Below are 15,969 nucleotides of genomic sequence, written 5' to 3'. Positions count from 1 at the left end.
GTGGGTTCGCTGCCAGCCCTGCTTTGCGCCGGGGGGGGGTTTGAACCGGAGGGGTTGTGGGTTCGAGTCCTCAGGGGCCACCGTCGACTCCCTGGGCAAGGCTGATTTGTGTGCTCTGACTCTGTGAACGTGATGCGCTGCCTCCGGCCGGAACGCTTCGCGGGCAGAGGGGGGGGGGGGGTGTCGACGACAGCGCGCTCTCGCTCCGAGCGCTTTCCGTCCGTCGCGTTTTCCCCGCCGCTAATCGTTTCGCTACAGCGCCGCGCTTTCTCGAGTCACCCGTCTCCGTTCGCTATCATATCAGGACTGTCTCCTTGCGTGACCTTTTTCTGATTTCCTCGGGACCGGGTGCCCGTTTCTCAGACTTCCGATTTTGTTTCTTGGTGTAGCTCACGGTTAATTTTAGCTGAAGTCTCACGCGATGTATTTCCGGCGAAACCGACCCTATTTTGACAAGCAGCCTACAAGGTGGATACGTAGCGAAAGTGTTGTTCATTCTGTTTGTCTGGTTAAATAGCTGCCGAGCCTTCGTGGGTTAGGGATAGCTGACATCACAGCACAGGCGAGTGAGCTCACGTATTGGATACGCTCGGGACTGCGTACCTGCGCTGTGCACAAAGCCGGTGTTTCGAGTCCTCCTGTGAGCTGGTCTGGCACGGTGCCGCTCAGCCCAGCCCGCTAACCCGATTAGCGGGCTGTGCATTCGCGGACGCGATTGGCTGGCGTGAGTCATATTGATGTGAAAACCCCTGAGTTCCATGAATTGTGTCTCTCGCCCTGTAGCTGTTTTTTTTTTTTTTTTAAATTTTTTTTACCGTTTTGTAAATGACTCATCTGGACTGTCTGTCGAGATCTAGGCCCTCATACTCTGCCTTCCTTTGTCTCTCCAGCCTGAAAGACGGAGAGAGAAGACCGGACGGCCGGAGAAGGACAGACCGACGGCCGCCGCACAAGGATTGCTTTCCCGCCCTTGTTGACCCCCCCTCCCCCTCTCCCTTTCCCCCCTTTCCCTCCCCCCCAGTCCTCCACCTGCCCCTGGAAGCTCCGCACGGGGGCGGCACCACCCTAACCCTCCCCCAAAAGCCCCTGATGGATCAGCGGACCCAGGGAGGGTCCGCCTCTCCGGCCCCGCCCCCTCCCGCCGCCCCTCCCCCGGGGGAGCGGGAGAAGGAGGGAGTGGGCGGGAAGAAGGAAGAGGAGAAGCGAGACAAGGAGAGAGAGGGAGCTCCGCCGGAGGCCGGAGGCGGGGCGGGCGCCGCCGCCGTCGCCGCCGGCGACCAGCAGCAGTTCTCCATCAAGGAGACCAACTTCTCGGAGGGCAGCGTCAAGCTGAAGATCGGCCTGCAGGCCAAGCGCATGAAGAAGCCGCCCAAGATCCTGGAGAACTACGTGTGCCGGCCCGCCATCCGGACCTCCGTCAGGCAGGGGCGGGGCGGCGGGCGGGGCTGCCGCGGGGGCGGGGCCACCGGGGCGGGCGGCGGCGGCGCTCACGACGGGGACCGGGACAGGACCGCGGCTCCGAGCCCCGCCCCGAACCCGCCCCCTGCGCTCCCTTCACCCGCCACGGCCCCGGCTCCTCCCCCCCCTCCTCCTGCCCCGCCGAGCCCATTCGCCGGGAACCCCCCAGGGAAAAGGGTAAGGGAGCAGCAGCGTGCTCGTCATGCTACCGCTCTTGCTTCACTCTGCAGTCTGATCCGTATTCTTTTGCTGGGGTTTTACCACATTTTCCTTGCGCTTGTGCATTGCTCTGTCCTTCCTGCATCACCCCCCATACGCAAGCTCCAGTACGCACACCTATGAGCCAGCGACCGTTTACCGTCCCAGAGGCCCATTAGCCACAGGGCGTACCGCCGGAGCGCTAGCACTGTTTGGAGGGGCTTCTCCCACTGATGACGACTTCGCAGTTAACACGAAACATTCTCAGGATGTTTCTGGAATGTTTTGTCAGCGTTGTGACATTGGCTTCTACGTTGCGAGCTACATTGCGAGAAGGTTGTGCGCTAGCTGGGTTGTTGGCCTTGCAGAGTTTGCATAGCGACAGCCCGAGGAGCTGTAGCTCCCCCTGCCCCCTCAGAAAGAGGCCAGCAGAACGGTCTCCCGATGCCGTTCGCTCCCGGTAATAATTGATTGTCAGCGAATGACATCACCTGAATTTGATAAAGCAGACCAGGCTCAAAATAAGAATGTTTGGGCTTTAGGGCCCAGCCTGGAGATGTGCTGGGTGCCTTTCCAGAGATACTGTAGAGCCTGCCGGTGCTCAGGACATTAAATAAGGAGCTGTAAGCTTCGTTTTATTTGTAAAAAAATGCCACGTATCATCGTTTTGTTTCCACTTCTGATTTGGAGCGCACAGCTTTCTGTGTGGATTTTGAGTGTTCTCTCTGTGTCTGTGTGGCTCTCCACCGGGGACTCCGGTTTCCTCCCGCAGTCCGAAGACAGGCGGGGCTAGGCTAATTGGAGGCTAAATTAGCCCGCAGGTGCGAATGTGTGAGCGAATGGCGCGTGGGCCCGCGATTGGGTTGGTGAACTGTCCAGGGTGTGTTTCCTGCTTCTCGCCAAAAGCATGCTGGGATAGGCTCCAGCCCTCTCACGGCCCTGACAAGAAAAAAAAGCAGTTTAGAAAATGGATGGATGGATGGATGGATGGATGGATGAATGATGGATGAATGGATGGATGGATGGATGGATGAATGGATGGATGGATGGATGGATGGATGGATGGATGGATGGATGGATGGATGGATGGATGGAATTCTCAGTCAGCTACGGCGTGCTCCCTCGGTTCGGCAGAGTGCGCAGACAAACGTTCGTCCGCAGAGAGACCTGCAAAACCGCTGTTTCTTCTTCTTCTGCAGTCTTGAGAGAGAGAGCTGAGGGCCAGGCAGACAGGCCACAGGCCTCCAGCGGGGGGGGTCTCGCTAATGTGCGATGAGACGGGGGCAACCCTGCCAGCCGAAACGCTCCCCAATACTGAGGAACGCCAGGGGTCCAGGGGTCAGAAAGTGCAAAGTCCCGCCGTGTGTTCCTTCCACCCGTGAACTCGGCCAGCTGATTTCACTAATTAGCTCCTCCTTCCTGGCTGAAGAATTTCACTAATGAGCAAGTCCAGGTGGTTGGAACGAAATACCGGGGAGGACTTTTACTTTCTGAACCTGGAATTTTAACCTTTAGGAACACCATCGTGAAAAAGTACTTGTCCCCTTTCTGATTTCCTCTATTATTGAATATTTGGTTTCAGTTCTTTAGACAAAATTTAATACTAGACAAAGGAAAAAAAACAAAAAAAAACAACAGTTTTTCAGTTATTTCATTTCACGAAAAAGGTTATCAACTATGTGATACCCCCTTAAACTTAATAACTGGTTGCGCCACCTTTAGCAGCAATAACTGCAAGCAAATGCTTCCAGTAATTTGATATCAATCTTTCACATAGCTGTGGAGGAATTTTAGCCCACGACTGCTTTAATTCAGACAAATTCTTAGCTTTTCAGGCATGAACTGCTCATTTCAGGTCCTACCACAGCATCTCTGTTGGGTTCAAGCTACTCCAAAACGAGTTTAGTTTCTTTTCAGCCATTCAGATGTGGACTTGATTTTGTGTTTTTGATCATTGTCTTGCTGCATGACCCCATTATGCTTCAGCTCACAAACAGATGACCGGACATTCTCCTTAAGAGTTTCCTGGTACAGAGCAGAATTCATGGTTCTTTCAACAGTGGGAAGTTGTCACCGTCCCGAAGCAGCAAAGCATCTCCAGGCCATCACACATTACCACCACTGTGTTGGACTGTTGGTGTGATGTTCTTCCTGTGAAATTCTGTATTTGCTTTATGCACGACAGAATGGGACCTGTGTTGTCCAAAAAGTTCCTCTTTTGACTCTCACATGAATCCCATTTTTGCCCAGTCACTTTCTCATTGTGGAGTCATGAACAGTGATCTTAGCCGAGGCCAGAGAGGCCTGTAGTTGTGCGGATGTTCTTCTGGGATCTATCGTGACTTCCTGGATGAGTTGTTGCTGCACCCTTGGGAGAAATTTTGGCAGGCTGGCCACTCCTGGGAAGATTCACCGCTGTTCCAGGTGTTCTCCATTTGGAGATAATGGCTCTAACTGTGGGTCGGTGGAGTCCCGAAGCCTTAGAAATGGCTTTGTAACCCTTTCCAGACTGATATTTAAACAAATTTTTTCTTGTCTTTTCTGGAATTTCCTTTGATCGCGGCATAATGTGCTTCTAGAAAACTTTGTGACTGCTTCACTCTGATGCACTATGAGTGAAGTTTAGGTTCATCGGGGCTGTAATCAAGCCCTGACTCTGTTCAATCAGCTAAGTCTAATTATCAATTAAATTTGGTTAATTGGTTGATTGAATAACTAAGGAGGCCATTACTTTTTCACTTGGGTGATATGGGCGATCGGTAGAGTTTTTCATTAAATAAATGAAATGATAATTTAAAAAAAGTTTTGTGTTTACTCAGGTTCCCTTTGTCTAATATTACATTTTGTCTAAAGATGTGAAGCCATTCGGTGTGACAAATGCAGTTAGAGGAAATCGGGAAGAGGGCAAATACCTTTTCACACTACTGTGTGTATCACCACACAGGGCTGTCATCCACAGCCAGCACCAGGATTTTATTCTGGGTTTGGGGGTGGGGAGGGTGCGGGAGGGTGCAGGAGGGCTTCACGGTACTAAGCCCTGCATAGGGTGCGCTAGATTTAGGGTCTTACAGCAGTTCTGTGGTCTGTGGTTCCGGAGATTCGCAGCGCTGCTTTTGTGTCTGCGAGGCCTTTTTGAAAGAGATTTGACGAGCGTAAAGAACCTTCTGACTCCCGGCTGATATGAAAAATCCATTACAGCTTAAGGCTCCACATAAAGGATAAAACAGGGCATTTTCTTCTTTTTTTTCTTTTCTGCCTCTTACACGTTTCTCTTAACCGTGGTATAGAGGTGAACAATGTTCCTTTCCACTCTTTTTTTTTTTCCCCCCTCTTTCTTTCTTTACTCGGCCGCCTGTGTCAGGTAGTCGCTCACATTATCTCACCTTTCTCGTCTGCTCTTTCTTCTCCGCCTCCCTCCCCCCTTCTCCTCCGCTCCTGTGTCGCTGTGTCCTCTCTTCTCCACTGCCCCCCCCCCCCTTCTTTCTCATTGTCCCCGTTTTGACCCTGATAATGTTTCTGAGACTCGTCCAGAGGCAGCGGCTTCTCTCTCTCTCTCTCCCTCTCTCTCTCTCTCTCTCTCTCTCTCTCTCCTTCTCTCTCTCTCTCTCTCTCTCTCTATTTACGGCGTCACGCCTCCCGTTCGCCCGTCTTCTTCGGCCAATTAAGTCGGGTTATTGCGGTACACGCAAAAAAAAAAACGTTTGACCTTTGCCGCGCATCGCGATTAGAGGCTCGCGTAAGTGCTGCGTATCCCCTCCCTCCTTCTCCCCTCATTACCCTCTTAATTCCTCCTCTCTTTCCCTCCCATCTCTGCATCGTTCGTTTTGCGTTATTGGCCAGTTCGGTTCACCGTTTCAGAGTGAGCGTGTTAAAGGGCGATGGTGTCACTGAACACTTGAGAAGAAGGAAATGAAACATGCATCGCCTCTCCTGGTGAAAACGTCTCTGACGCTAGTGGTGGTGCTAAGCCATGTCTTTTTTGGGGGGGAAAAAAAAAGCTTGCATGTTTCTCAAAGTTTCCCCAAGGCTTTCTGATGCAAGTCGTTTGTGGAAGACCGTAGTTTGAGTTCAGTGCTGCTCAGTTTAGAACAGTTTAAAGCAGTGTTTCTCAACCCTGGTCCTGGGGGGACCCACTGCCCTGCATGTTTTAGATGTTTCCCTGCTCAAAACGCACCTGATTCAAATGAATGGGGTCGTCATCAAGCTCTATAACGACCCATTCATTTGAAGCAGGCGTGTTGGAGCGGGGAGACATCTACAACGTGCAGGGCAGTGGGTCCCCAGGACCAGGGTTGAGAAACACTGCTTTAAAGCATGTTGTATTCAGGTACTTGCTCAGTGCTGATTGTCTGTGGAAAGTCGTAGCTCTGCTTACGGTGCATACCTGCTCTCTGAATGTGAATTTCTGGGTTCCTCCACAGGGTCCCCCGAAGCTGGCCCGTAAGGCGGAGGCGAAGCTGGATCCCCCTACAGAGCGGCCCGCTGTCCCTCATCGACCCGGAACGGACGACGAACTGACCCCGCCTCAAAAGAAGAGCCCCCCTCCGCCGACCGGCGGCCCTCCCTCCTCCGCCCCCGCCCCTCCCCTCCCGGCCCCCTCCACGCAGGGCCCTAAGGAAGCGGGGGGGTCCGACGGAGCGTCCAGGCCCCCCCAGGGCGCGCCCGGCGAGGGTCCGAGGGAGAGAGAGAGGGACCGGGACCGAGGCGCGGCGAGCAGGGGCTCGCCCACCGTCACGGAGAAGCTGGCTCAGCTCATCGCCATCTGCCCCCCCTCCAAGTCCGCCAAGGGCAAGGTCCGCAGGATTCCCTCCTCCTCCGCCTCCTCGAATGTGAACTCGCCCGCCGCCCCCGCGGTCCCCAGCCCGCCGCGGCCGGACCCGGCCTCGCTCGGCAGAGCGTCGGGTCCCGCCGCCGCCGCCGCCGCCTCGTCCGTCTCCCGGCCGCCCCACCCTCCCGGAGCGGTTTCCCGCCCCCCCGGCCGCCCCCCCGGCTCGCGGAACAAAGACAGCGCGCTGGACAAGCTTTCCGCCCCGTCCAGGAAGGAGGAGGGGGACGGGGACGGGAAGAGAGGCAACGGCGGCGGCGCTAACGGCAACGGTAACCCAGCAACCGCTGCAAACGGCAGCAACGGCAACGGCAACGGCGTCCGGCAACAGCCGCCTGTCGCCTATCACCCCGCGTCATCTTCATCGTCGCTTAAGTTGTCCTCGGACCAGAGGGTTGGCGGCGTGTTGGACGCTCGACGGTGTCCCGCCGCCTCTCTCCCCAGGAGCGGGCCCGCCCACTCGGCCGAGAGCGGCGAGAGAGAGCGCGACGCGGAGAGGGACGGCCCCAGAGACTTGAGCAAGGGCGCCGCGCCGTCGAAACCCGGAAGGCGAGAGGCGGCCGGCAAGGGGGCGACCGCTTCCCCTTCCCGGGGCGAGGGCAGGAAGAGCTCGAGTCCCAAGAGCCGCAGCTCCAGCCGGGACCCCCCGGAGCCCGGCAGGCGGACCTCCTCGCCCGGCGACCCTCCCTTCGCGAGCGCCCCGCCCGCTCCTCGAAAGGTCGACGCGTTCCCCGGGTCGCCCCCGGAGCGGGAGTGCAGGCCCCTGAAGAAGCGAAAGGGGCGGCGCCCGCGGTGGACGCGGGTGGTGAACCGGGCGCAGAGGCCGGCGCCGGCGTGCGCGGCCGAGGACGGGCGGCTCGAGCTGGGCGAGCCTCGCCTGGCCCCGCCCCCTCACAAACCCAGACCGGTGGGGCGTCCGCCCAACCCCAACCGGGTGCCTCCCTCCGTGTCCCAGCTCTTCGCGGCGCCCCCCAGGAAACGGGGTCGCCCTAAGTCCAAGATGCCCCGGCTGGACGCCCCCCAGCCCGGCCGCGCCGCGCGGCTGCCCCCCTCCAAGGTGTACTCCCTGCTCAAGTCCAAAGAGGAGCAGGACCCCCCCGTCTTGCACCCGGAGGTGGACCTGAACCCTCCGCAGCCCGCGCCCAGGAAGCGGGGGCGACCCAAGCGCCTGCCTCCCAACCTGCCCCAGGAGGCCCAGCCCCCGACCCTGGCCCCGGAGGAGAGGGGGGGCGGCGGGCTGACGGCGGGAGGAGACGGCGGCGCGGAAGCGGACAGGGCCTTCCGCAAGAAGGGCAACGGCCAGCTGATCATGAAGACCATCATCGGCAAGATCAACAAGATGAAGACCCTGAAGCGCAAGCGGCTCCTCAGCCAGATCCTCCTGGGCCCCGCGTCGGCGGCGGCGGCGGCCGAGTCCTCGCGGGCGGCGGGCGGGGAGGCGGGCGGGGCCGTGGCCGCCGCCGCCGCTAAGCACTCCTTGTCTTCCCTGGCGGCCTCCTTTGGGAGCAAGCTGGGCCCTCAGATCAACGTCAGCAAGAAAGGGACCATCTACATGGGCAAGAGGAGGGGGCGCAAGCCCAAAGCGGCGGCGGCCGGCCCCTGCGCCTCTGCGCCCCTGCCCGAGAGCTTCCCGCCCCCGGCCTCCCACTCGCCCCTCCACCATCCCCACTCGCAGTCCCAGCAGCACCCTCCCCCGCCGGAGGTGTTTCCCTCGCCCGCGCTCTCCCAGTCCAGCGGCGGGCAGAGCCCCGGCAGCGACGCCGGGTTCGTGGAGCCGGGCGCCGTGCACTTTGCGCCGCACGCCCACTGCAGCCACGCCCACCACGCCCACCACCCCTTCCCGCTCCGCCCCCCGTCCTCGCCGGCCCCCTCCCCGGCCCGCCCCCTTGGCTCCGCCCCCGCCGCCGCCGCCCCTTCCCTGCTCAGGAAGTCCTCGTGCCGGGGCCACCACCACCATCACTACCGGCACCACTTTCACTATCGCAAGCTCTCGCCGCCGCCGCCCCTGCTGCCCACCTCCCCCTCCCACCTGAGCGAGCTGAAGGAGGCCACGCCCTCGCCCGTCAGCGAGTCGCACAGCGAGGAGACGGTGCCCAGCGACAGCGGCATCGGGACGGACAACAACAGCACCTCCGACCGGGGCGAGAAGGGAGGAGGCGGGGGCCTGGGCGGCTTGGGCGGATTGGGCGGGTTAAGCGGCCTGGGCATGGCCCACGGAATGGCGGGGGGAGTCCTGATGCCCGGGGTCGTGGGGTCGATGGCGGGGGCGACGGTCGGGGTCGGCCCGCGCGGCCGCCGGAGGCACGCCTCCTCGGCGCTGCTGGACCGCCCCTCCCCCTCGCCCTCCCCCCTGGGCTCCGGGGTGTCCCCGGACCCCCGCCGGACGCCCCCGGCGCCGCCGCCCCCGTCGCTGGTCAGCCACAAGGAGAAGCACAAGCACAAGTGCAAGCGGCGCGGGCACGGCTGCCCCGGCTACGACAAGCTCAAGCGGCAGAAGCGCAAGCGCAAGAAGAAGTACCTGCAGCTGCGCGCCCGCCGCCAGGACCCCGACTTCCTGGCCGAGCTGGAGGACATGACCGTCCGGCTGAGCGAGATCCGGATAGCCCACCGCGGCGCCGCGGCGGGGCTGGGGAGCGCTTTGGGGCGGGGCGGAGGCGGAGGCGGCGGCGGCGGCGCGGGGAGCAGGGGCCCGGGGGCCGGTGGGAGCGGCGTTGGGGGAGCTCACCCTCCGTCCCACCACTACCTGACCAGGGACCTCCTGCCCACCATCTTCCGGATCAACTTCAGCGGGTACTACTCGCCGCACCCGGCCTACCCCTGCGACTCGCTGCACTACGTGCGCAAGCCCGACCTGAAGAAGAAGCGCGGCCGGCCGCCCAAGCTGCGCCAGGCCATGGCCGAGGTGCCCTTCGTCCACGGGCTGGGCTTCCCGCTGTCCGGGGCCGGCTTCTACCACCCCTCCTACGGCGTCCCGTACTCCTCTCCCCCCCTGGGACTGAGCTACTACCGGGGTTACCCCCCGGCGGCCACCCTCTATCACCACCCCCCGGCCCACCCTGCCCCGCCCCACCCGCACCACTCGCCCTCCTTCCCCCCGCCCCCTCCGCCCTCCTACATGCACCACCACGCCCCGCACCTCCTGCTCAACCCCGCCAAGTTCCACAAGAAGAAGCACAAGCTCCTGCGGCAGGAGTTTTTGGGCGGGGGCCGGTCCCCCGTGCTGTACCCGGGCGTGGCGCCCGAGCTGTCCTACGGCTGGCTGCACGAACACAAACACAAGCACCGGCACAAGCACCGGGACCGGCGGGGGGAGGAGGGCGGGGCCGAGGCGGGGGGAGGAGGAGCCGGAGGCCCCCCGGGGCTCTCCGGAGGTACGGGTTTGGGAGGCGCGGGAAGAGGCGCCGGGGGCATGATGGACTCCCTGCAGCGCTACCGGTACGGTAAAGATCCCGCCGCCGCCGCCGCCGCCGGCAATTTGGCGGCCACGCCCCCGGCCAACTCCCCTTCCTCCTCCTCCTCGTCCTCGGCGGAGAGGTACAAGCGCAAGGACGCGCCCTTCCCGTGCCTGGGGCCCGCGTACCTGTCGGCGGCGGGAGGGGGGGGCGCGAGGGGCTACCACCTCCAGGAGTCCTGGCTGAGGAGGGGCGGCCCCGACGCGGACTACGCTGGCTTCTCCAGAAAGACCCGCCCGGGCCAGGACCCGTTCGCGGCGGGCCGCCTGCCGGACCCCGAGGGCTGCTCGGACAGCGAGGAGGAGGAGGAGGAGGAGGAGGAGGAGCCTCTGACGCCCCCGCCCGGTTCGGCGCAGCCGCGCCCCCCTCCCCGGCACACCAACCTGTTCGCCTCCGCCCTGAGCCGGTCCGCCTCCTCCAGGGGCGGCCGGGGCCGGAGGGGCGGGTCCGCGGCGGCAGGCCACGCCCGCGGCTTCGCGGGATTGGACGGGACACTCAGGAAAGACCGCCCCTCGTCAGCTGAGAGGAGAGAGACAGGTGAGAGAGTGCTGCGTGATGGCGTCTGGGTTGACCCTTTGAAGAGTAGGTTTTTTTGGAATGGAACGTTTTTGAATGAGTCGGTGCTCTAGAACTCCATGACTTTCAATTACCAGTTGTGATTGTTACGTCAAAATTAGTGCATTTAAGAACATTTTAACAACGTAAAGGTTTAAAGGAACCATTTTGTTATGAAGGGGTGTCGACTTCCTAATGTACTGCAGTCAGAAGGGGTAAGGCAGAAAATTAGCAAGGGACTTTTGGTCAGATGGTCTGAAAATGGAATTAAACCGAATTGGACACGGAGAAGGCAGATGCCGTTAGGTTTATTTCTCAATGCGATGATGCTAAGAATGGCTGAATTCTAATTATGGGAATGCGGGTGGAAATGAGGAGAGATAACACCGAGCAAAGTGGAATCGAGGGTAATGCGTTTGGGATCGCGTAGCGCTGGGGGGTTATCGAGAACGTGCGTTGAATTGGTGTAAATGATCCAATGCCGTGCATTCCGATTTCATTCACGTTTCCGGTTTGACGGAATGAAGACTTTGTAGGTCGGTGAGTAATTGCCAGTCAAGTTACACCAGCGGAGTCTTTCAACAACAGGGCGCGGTTGCAGGAACTTCACGGTTTTTTTTTTTTTGTAAATGTAAATGGTGATTTGACAGGTTTTTGGTTATCTGGATTTTCTGGTCTGCGGAATATCGCGCGGGCGCGCTCGCCGTCGTTAGCCGCCGCCGCCGCCGCGGGGGGCGCCCTGGATTTGCCCGCGTTTCGGTTTCTGCGGGGGGGTCTCCACTGTGCCGCCACCCCCGCCGGCGGTTTTGTCCCCGGGGGGTTCCGTTTCCCATCATGCCGTTGCGAGGGCTCGGTGCAGCGTACGGGGGGGGAATTAAGCCCGAGCCCCTTTCGGCTGGGGCGAGCGGCGTGCGCTTCCGCTAGCGTAGCGCCGGCGCGATCCGGGCCGAGCGGCGGGGTTTTCGCGCTCGGGGACGCGGGGGGGGGGGTCACCCGCCGGTCACAGACGGGACGGGGTGGAGGCGGGGGTGAAGGGAAGGAGAGAACGGGAGAGAGATGGACAGACGGATGACGGAGGGGTAAATCGAGAGAGGAAACATTTTCATGACAGGTGGACACACTCCCTTTCTTCATAGGTAGATTAAATTTAATAAGTGATCCATATTGTGTTATTGTCAAACCTTTGTAGAGTAGGTTTTTTGGAATTACTTTTCAAAATTCGGCATTCTAGAACTCCACTGTTTTCAGTTACCAGTAGTGATTGTGACATCAGCATTAGAACGTTCAGTTAAGAAACATTCTAATCACATGATTTACTCCTTAAAAGGGTTACGCACGTGTGGAACATCGAGTGCACTGCTGTCCTTTGTTAAATGCTCGCCCTGCAAATGTGGGTTGCCCTTTTTAGTGGGATGATGACCGTTTAATGTCGTAAATAAAGATGTTCAGGGCAGTTTCCGGAGACGGAGTGTTAACAGTGTACCGGGGGCAGGGGATGGTTGTGGTTTCGTGGTGTTTAGCGAACGTGTTCGATATCGTGGAGTCGCTTTATTCCTTTTGTTTCGCGCTCGAAATGTCCCCGATAGATGAAAGTGTGAAAGCAGCGCACCGACGGGAAGACGCAGGCACGCGCGGTTGGGTCTGGCTGACCGGCGGAAGCCCCCGGCTCTGTCGTCACAGCTGCGGCGCACGCGGCGGGACGCTACGGCTCGCTATAAACGGACGGGGCCGTCCCTGATCTGTGCACGGGGGCCCGCGCGGCCCCTTTCAGCTGGGGGACCCGGGGCAGGGATCTGGGCACGGACACTGGGGAGGGGGGCAGCGGCGGAGGAAGCGGACGCGCTGGGGCGACGGGGTACAGGGAGGAAAAGGAGGAGGAGGAGGGTGGGAGCAAGCTGGGAAATGTAGTTTTTTTTTTTTGGCAAACCGTTTGGCAGCGAATCTCTTAAATAACCAGTTGCACATGTAGACCGACTCGACGTGCGTAGGAACTCTCTACTGGTCGCTCTCTGTATCTCTCTCTGCCTCTCTCTCTCGCTTTCCGTCTGTCTCTCTCTCTGTTAACATCTTACCACTGTCATCTATCTTGCCAGCTCTGTGTGTTCCTTTCTTATTGTCTGCCAAATTCAAATCCAAACCGCCCTTTTCTGTGATGTTGATGAGCGCGTGTCCCTGAGCCCTTTTTAATGGGAGAGCGGTGTAAACAAGGCGGTCCTGTGTCAGACCTCATCAATCAATCAGCGCCTCTCCTAATTTATGCAGCTCCGCCCAGTCGTTAACCAGAGCCAGAGCAAACGACTCCAGATCCCCCTTCATCCCCGATTGCTGGAAATGGCTTAAATGTGAATTGTTGAATTGGCGCGTGTGCTTATCGGGTAATATCTGAAAAATATACATCAGAGTTTATGTGTAAAATATACATTGGAGTTTATGTGTTAAATATACATCGGAGTTTATGTGTAAAATATACATCGGAGTTTATGTGTAAAATATACAGCGGAGTTTATGTGTAAAATATACATCGGAGTTTATGTGTAAAATATACCTGGAGCTGCACGTGTTGGTCTCAGCACCCGGCACGCACGGCGCGGAGAAACCCGCCGTTTCGCTCCGGCCGCAGGAGACCCGCGCGTTTGGCATGCGGAATTCGCCGTGATTTAGCGGTTTTACAGGCGTTACATCCTACCAGTAGCCTCCCTCCCCCCCACCCCCCCCCTCGCTGGGCTGCAGTGTGAAAATGTGGCCGCTGTGTTTTCCATCAGCGAGCGCGTTTCAATGATTCCCAGAAACAGACTGAACTCTGCGGGGAAGTCCAGTGGAGGGGAACTGACTCACTCGCTCTACTTCTCTCTTTCGCTCTCTCTCTCTCTCTCCCCCCCCCGTCCCTTTCTCTCTTACTATCGCTCTTACTATCCCCCCTCTGTCTTGCTCACTTTTCCCTCTTTCTCTGCCTCTGTCCCATTCTCTCTCACTCTGTCACTCTCCCTCCCTCTCTTCCCTTCTCCCTTGCTCTCACTCTGTCACTCTCCCCTCTCTCTCCCTCTCTTTTTCTCTCCCTCTCTTCCTCCTTCTGTCTCTCACTCTGTCACTCTCCCCTCTCGCTCCATCTCTCTCTCTCTCTCTCTCTTTCTCCCTCTCTGTCACACTGTCACTCTTCTACTCTCCCACTCCTGCACCCCCTGCCCCCCTCAGGCCATGAAAGCCAGTGTGTATAGCCTCATGCTATCATGTCCTCACCCTCTCATGCTCTGCAGTGTGATTCTCTGGGGTCGGTGGCTGTGTTGCGTAGCTGTGCTGTCCACTGACGGGGACACCCAGCGCTGGTTCTGTAATACTGCAGGAAGCAGCGGCTGGCTCCATCCTCCCACTGCGCTGGGCGGATGATGCAGGTGTTGGGGTGCAGACCAGCGGGTCCCGGGTTCCAGCGTAGAGCCCCAGGGGAGCGCTTTTGGGCATCGGTCCACCCCCGGAGCTGCTGGGAGCAGCGTGTTTGCTGATCCGGAACAGACCGCAGGCACTAGCGGCTCAGAGACCGCGCCTCTCTTTGGAGATTGGCATTTTCAGCCAATCGGAGGTTAGCTTGTTTGAGTTCGGTTGTCGGGTACCTATTTAAACACGTTCACGGTGAGGGAACGCGCTTCCCAAGAATCGCTGTTGAGTTGACAGTCTGCGCCGTGCGAAACGTGCTGTGGAAATGCCAAAAACAGCACTTTGAGCTGTGCGGTGTCCTGCAAGGATATTTTCTCTTGTTTGGGTTGTCCTGATAAAACTGTTCCACTTAAAGGTTTGTGGCTGGTAGACGCCGCTCGCTGCATCATGCGCCGTGTCAGCAGGTACCATAGAAGTAGACCTCATCACGGTGGCCTACAGAGCGGCCCGAGGCTTCGTCCCTCCCTTCAGGGGGCCAAGGTGGAGTCGGAGCGGCCCGTGGAGACGGCGCGCGGCTTCCCTCAGACCCGCCTCTGACTCGGGACGCGCGGCCTCTTCGGCCCCCGCTGCGTCTGTTCGCCGTGCGCACGATGACGGGCTGTTTCACTGCTGATCACATGATCCAGGGGGCGGGGCTGTGTGTGGGGGGGGGGGGGTGTCTCGCGGTTCGCCGAGTCTCAGCCAGCATCTGGGTCCTGACCGATTCCGGTCCTCAGTGAAAGATGAACGCGCCTCGCACCTTCCACTCCTCAAGGGCCTTTCACAGGGTCTAAATATAGCCACAGCCGTTACCCTGTCCGGCCCGTGTTAAGCTCTGTTTGTTCAGGCGTGATCCTAGGGCAAACGGAGCGAGCCTGCCCATCACGCTTACGGTCTACAGGCCTGACTATACCGCTGGAAAAGATTTTACAAAATGTCTTACTTCTTATTAAGTAGCCTATTCTTTTTCTTTAAAAAAAAAACAAGTGGTTAACAAACAGGTTATAAACCGTTAATAGCGTGGTAATAGGATATTGAATTGTGTATAAAGCATATATAGACAAATCATTATCTCAGTGAGTTTTTCCTCAAAGTGTGCAGTTGTACCCTAACAGCCAGGGTCCTGTGCCAGTGTGGAGAAAGCAGAGGATCCCCAAACCCCCCCCCCCCAGCCCTCCTCTCGAAGCTGGCCCCCACCTCACGCTGTTCCCCGTAGTGCGGGGTGTAGTAGCGCCGCGTCGGAGGGCCGCGCAGAACGCTGGCACGCGATTGGAGGTGCGGGTGCGCGTTGGGGCGAGGGCACTGTTCTCAGCTCCTCCAAAAAAATGTGTGACTTTTTTACTTTTCGAAAGCCCAAACATCGAACTCCACTGCCTTAGCACTGTTTAATGGGCCCTTCGTACTACAGTGTGACCAGTACACTGGAGTGTAGTGCCTCTGCCCCTGCAGCCCTGCTGGTGTTGGAGAGAGGGTAAATCTGATCATTTCGAGCGCGCCGCGGGGTGCGCGTGTGCCCGGCTAACCCCCCGGCGCTTTTCGGAGATTCGGCGGCACCCCAGACTAACGCTCCGATAGAAGTAAGCGAGAGGCGGCCGGGGGGGGGGGGTGACGTCTGCTAAAAATACGCAGCGTTAGCGAACGCGAGCGGAGCAGACCGAGTCTGGGGGGGGGGGGGAGGGGGGGATTTTTTTTTGGCGGAAGACAATGGAGCGCGTCCGATGATGATGACGCCGTCCCGCTGCCGGTAAGAGACGCTACGGCGCTGCCCTCCCGGCAGAGGCTGTCAGGCGCTCGCGCCGGGGCGCGGCGCGATGCTAATAAAAACACGGGAAATGCTGCAGCCCTCAGGTGTGAGATCACAGCCGTGCCATTAGAATGTTCTCAACCCAACGTTCTGTTGCTGATGTCACAATCGACTGCTGGTGATTCTAAGCAACGGAGTTCTAGAACACTGGGGAAGAGAACATTCCAAAGACAACCTACTCTTCAAAGGATTCAAAGACTCTTAACTCGTACCCGACCTTACTTGCTGCCTGCGGCTGTAGTTGCTCCTCAGTAGATAATAAACGTAGT

General features: G+C 58.8%; 1 protein-coding gene across 1 annotated transcript in view; it reads left to right on the top strand.

The window, feature by feature from the left end:
- Positions 1-15,969, top strand: part of ash1l (ash1 (absent, small, or homeotic)-like (Drosophila)) — a 49,876-nt gene that overhangs the window by 5,104 nt on the left and 28,803 nt on the right. Inside the window, exons 2-3 of the mRNA XM_064345623.1 lie at positions 891-1,635; positions 6,078-10,470. Of these exons, the coding sequence (XP_064201693.1) occupies positions 891-1,635; positions 6,078-10,470 (5,138 nt within the window). The remainder of the gene's footprint in view (positions 1-890; positions 1,636-6,077; positions 10,471-15,969) is intronic.

Source organism: Anguilla rostrata, chromosome 8 (assembly GCF_018555375.3).
Source record: "Anguilla rostrata isolate EN2019 chromosome 8, ASM1855537v3, whole genome shotgun sequence".
Classification (NCBI taxonomy): domain Eukaryota; kingdom Metazoa; phylum Chordata; class Actinopteri; order Anguilliformes; family Anguillidae; genus Anguilla; species Anguilla rostrata.
This window is presented reverse-complemented; position numbering and strand designations above follow the sequence as displayed.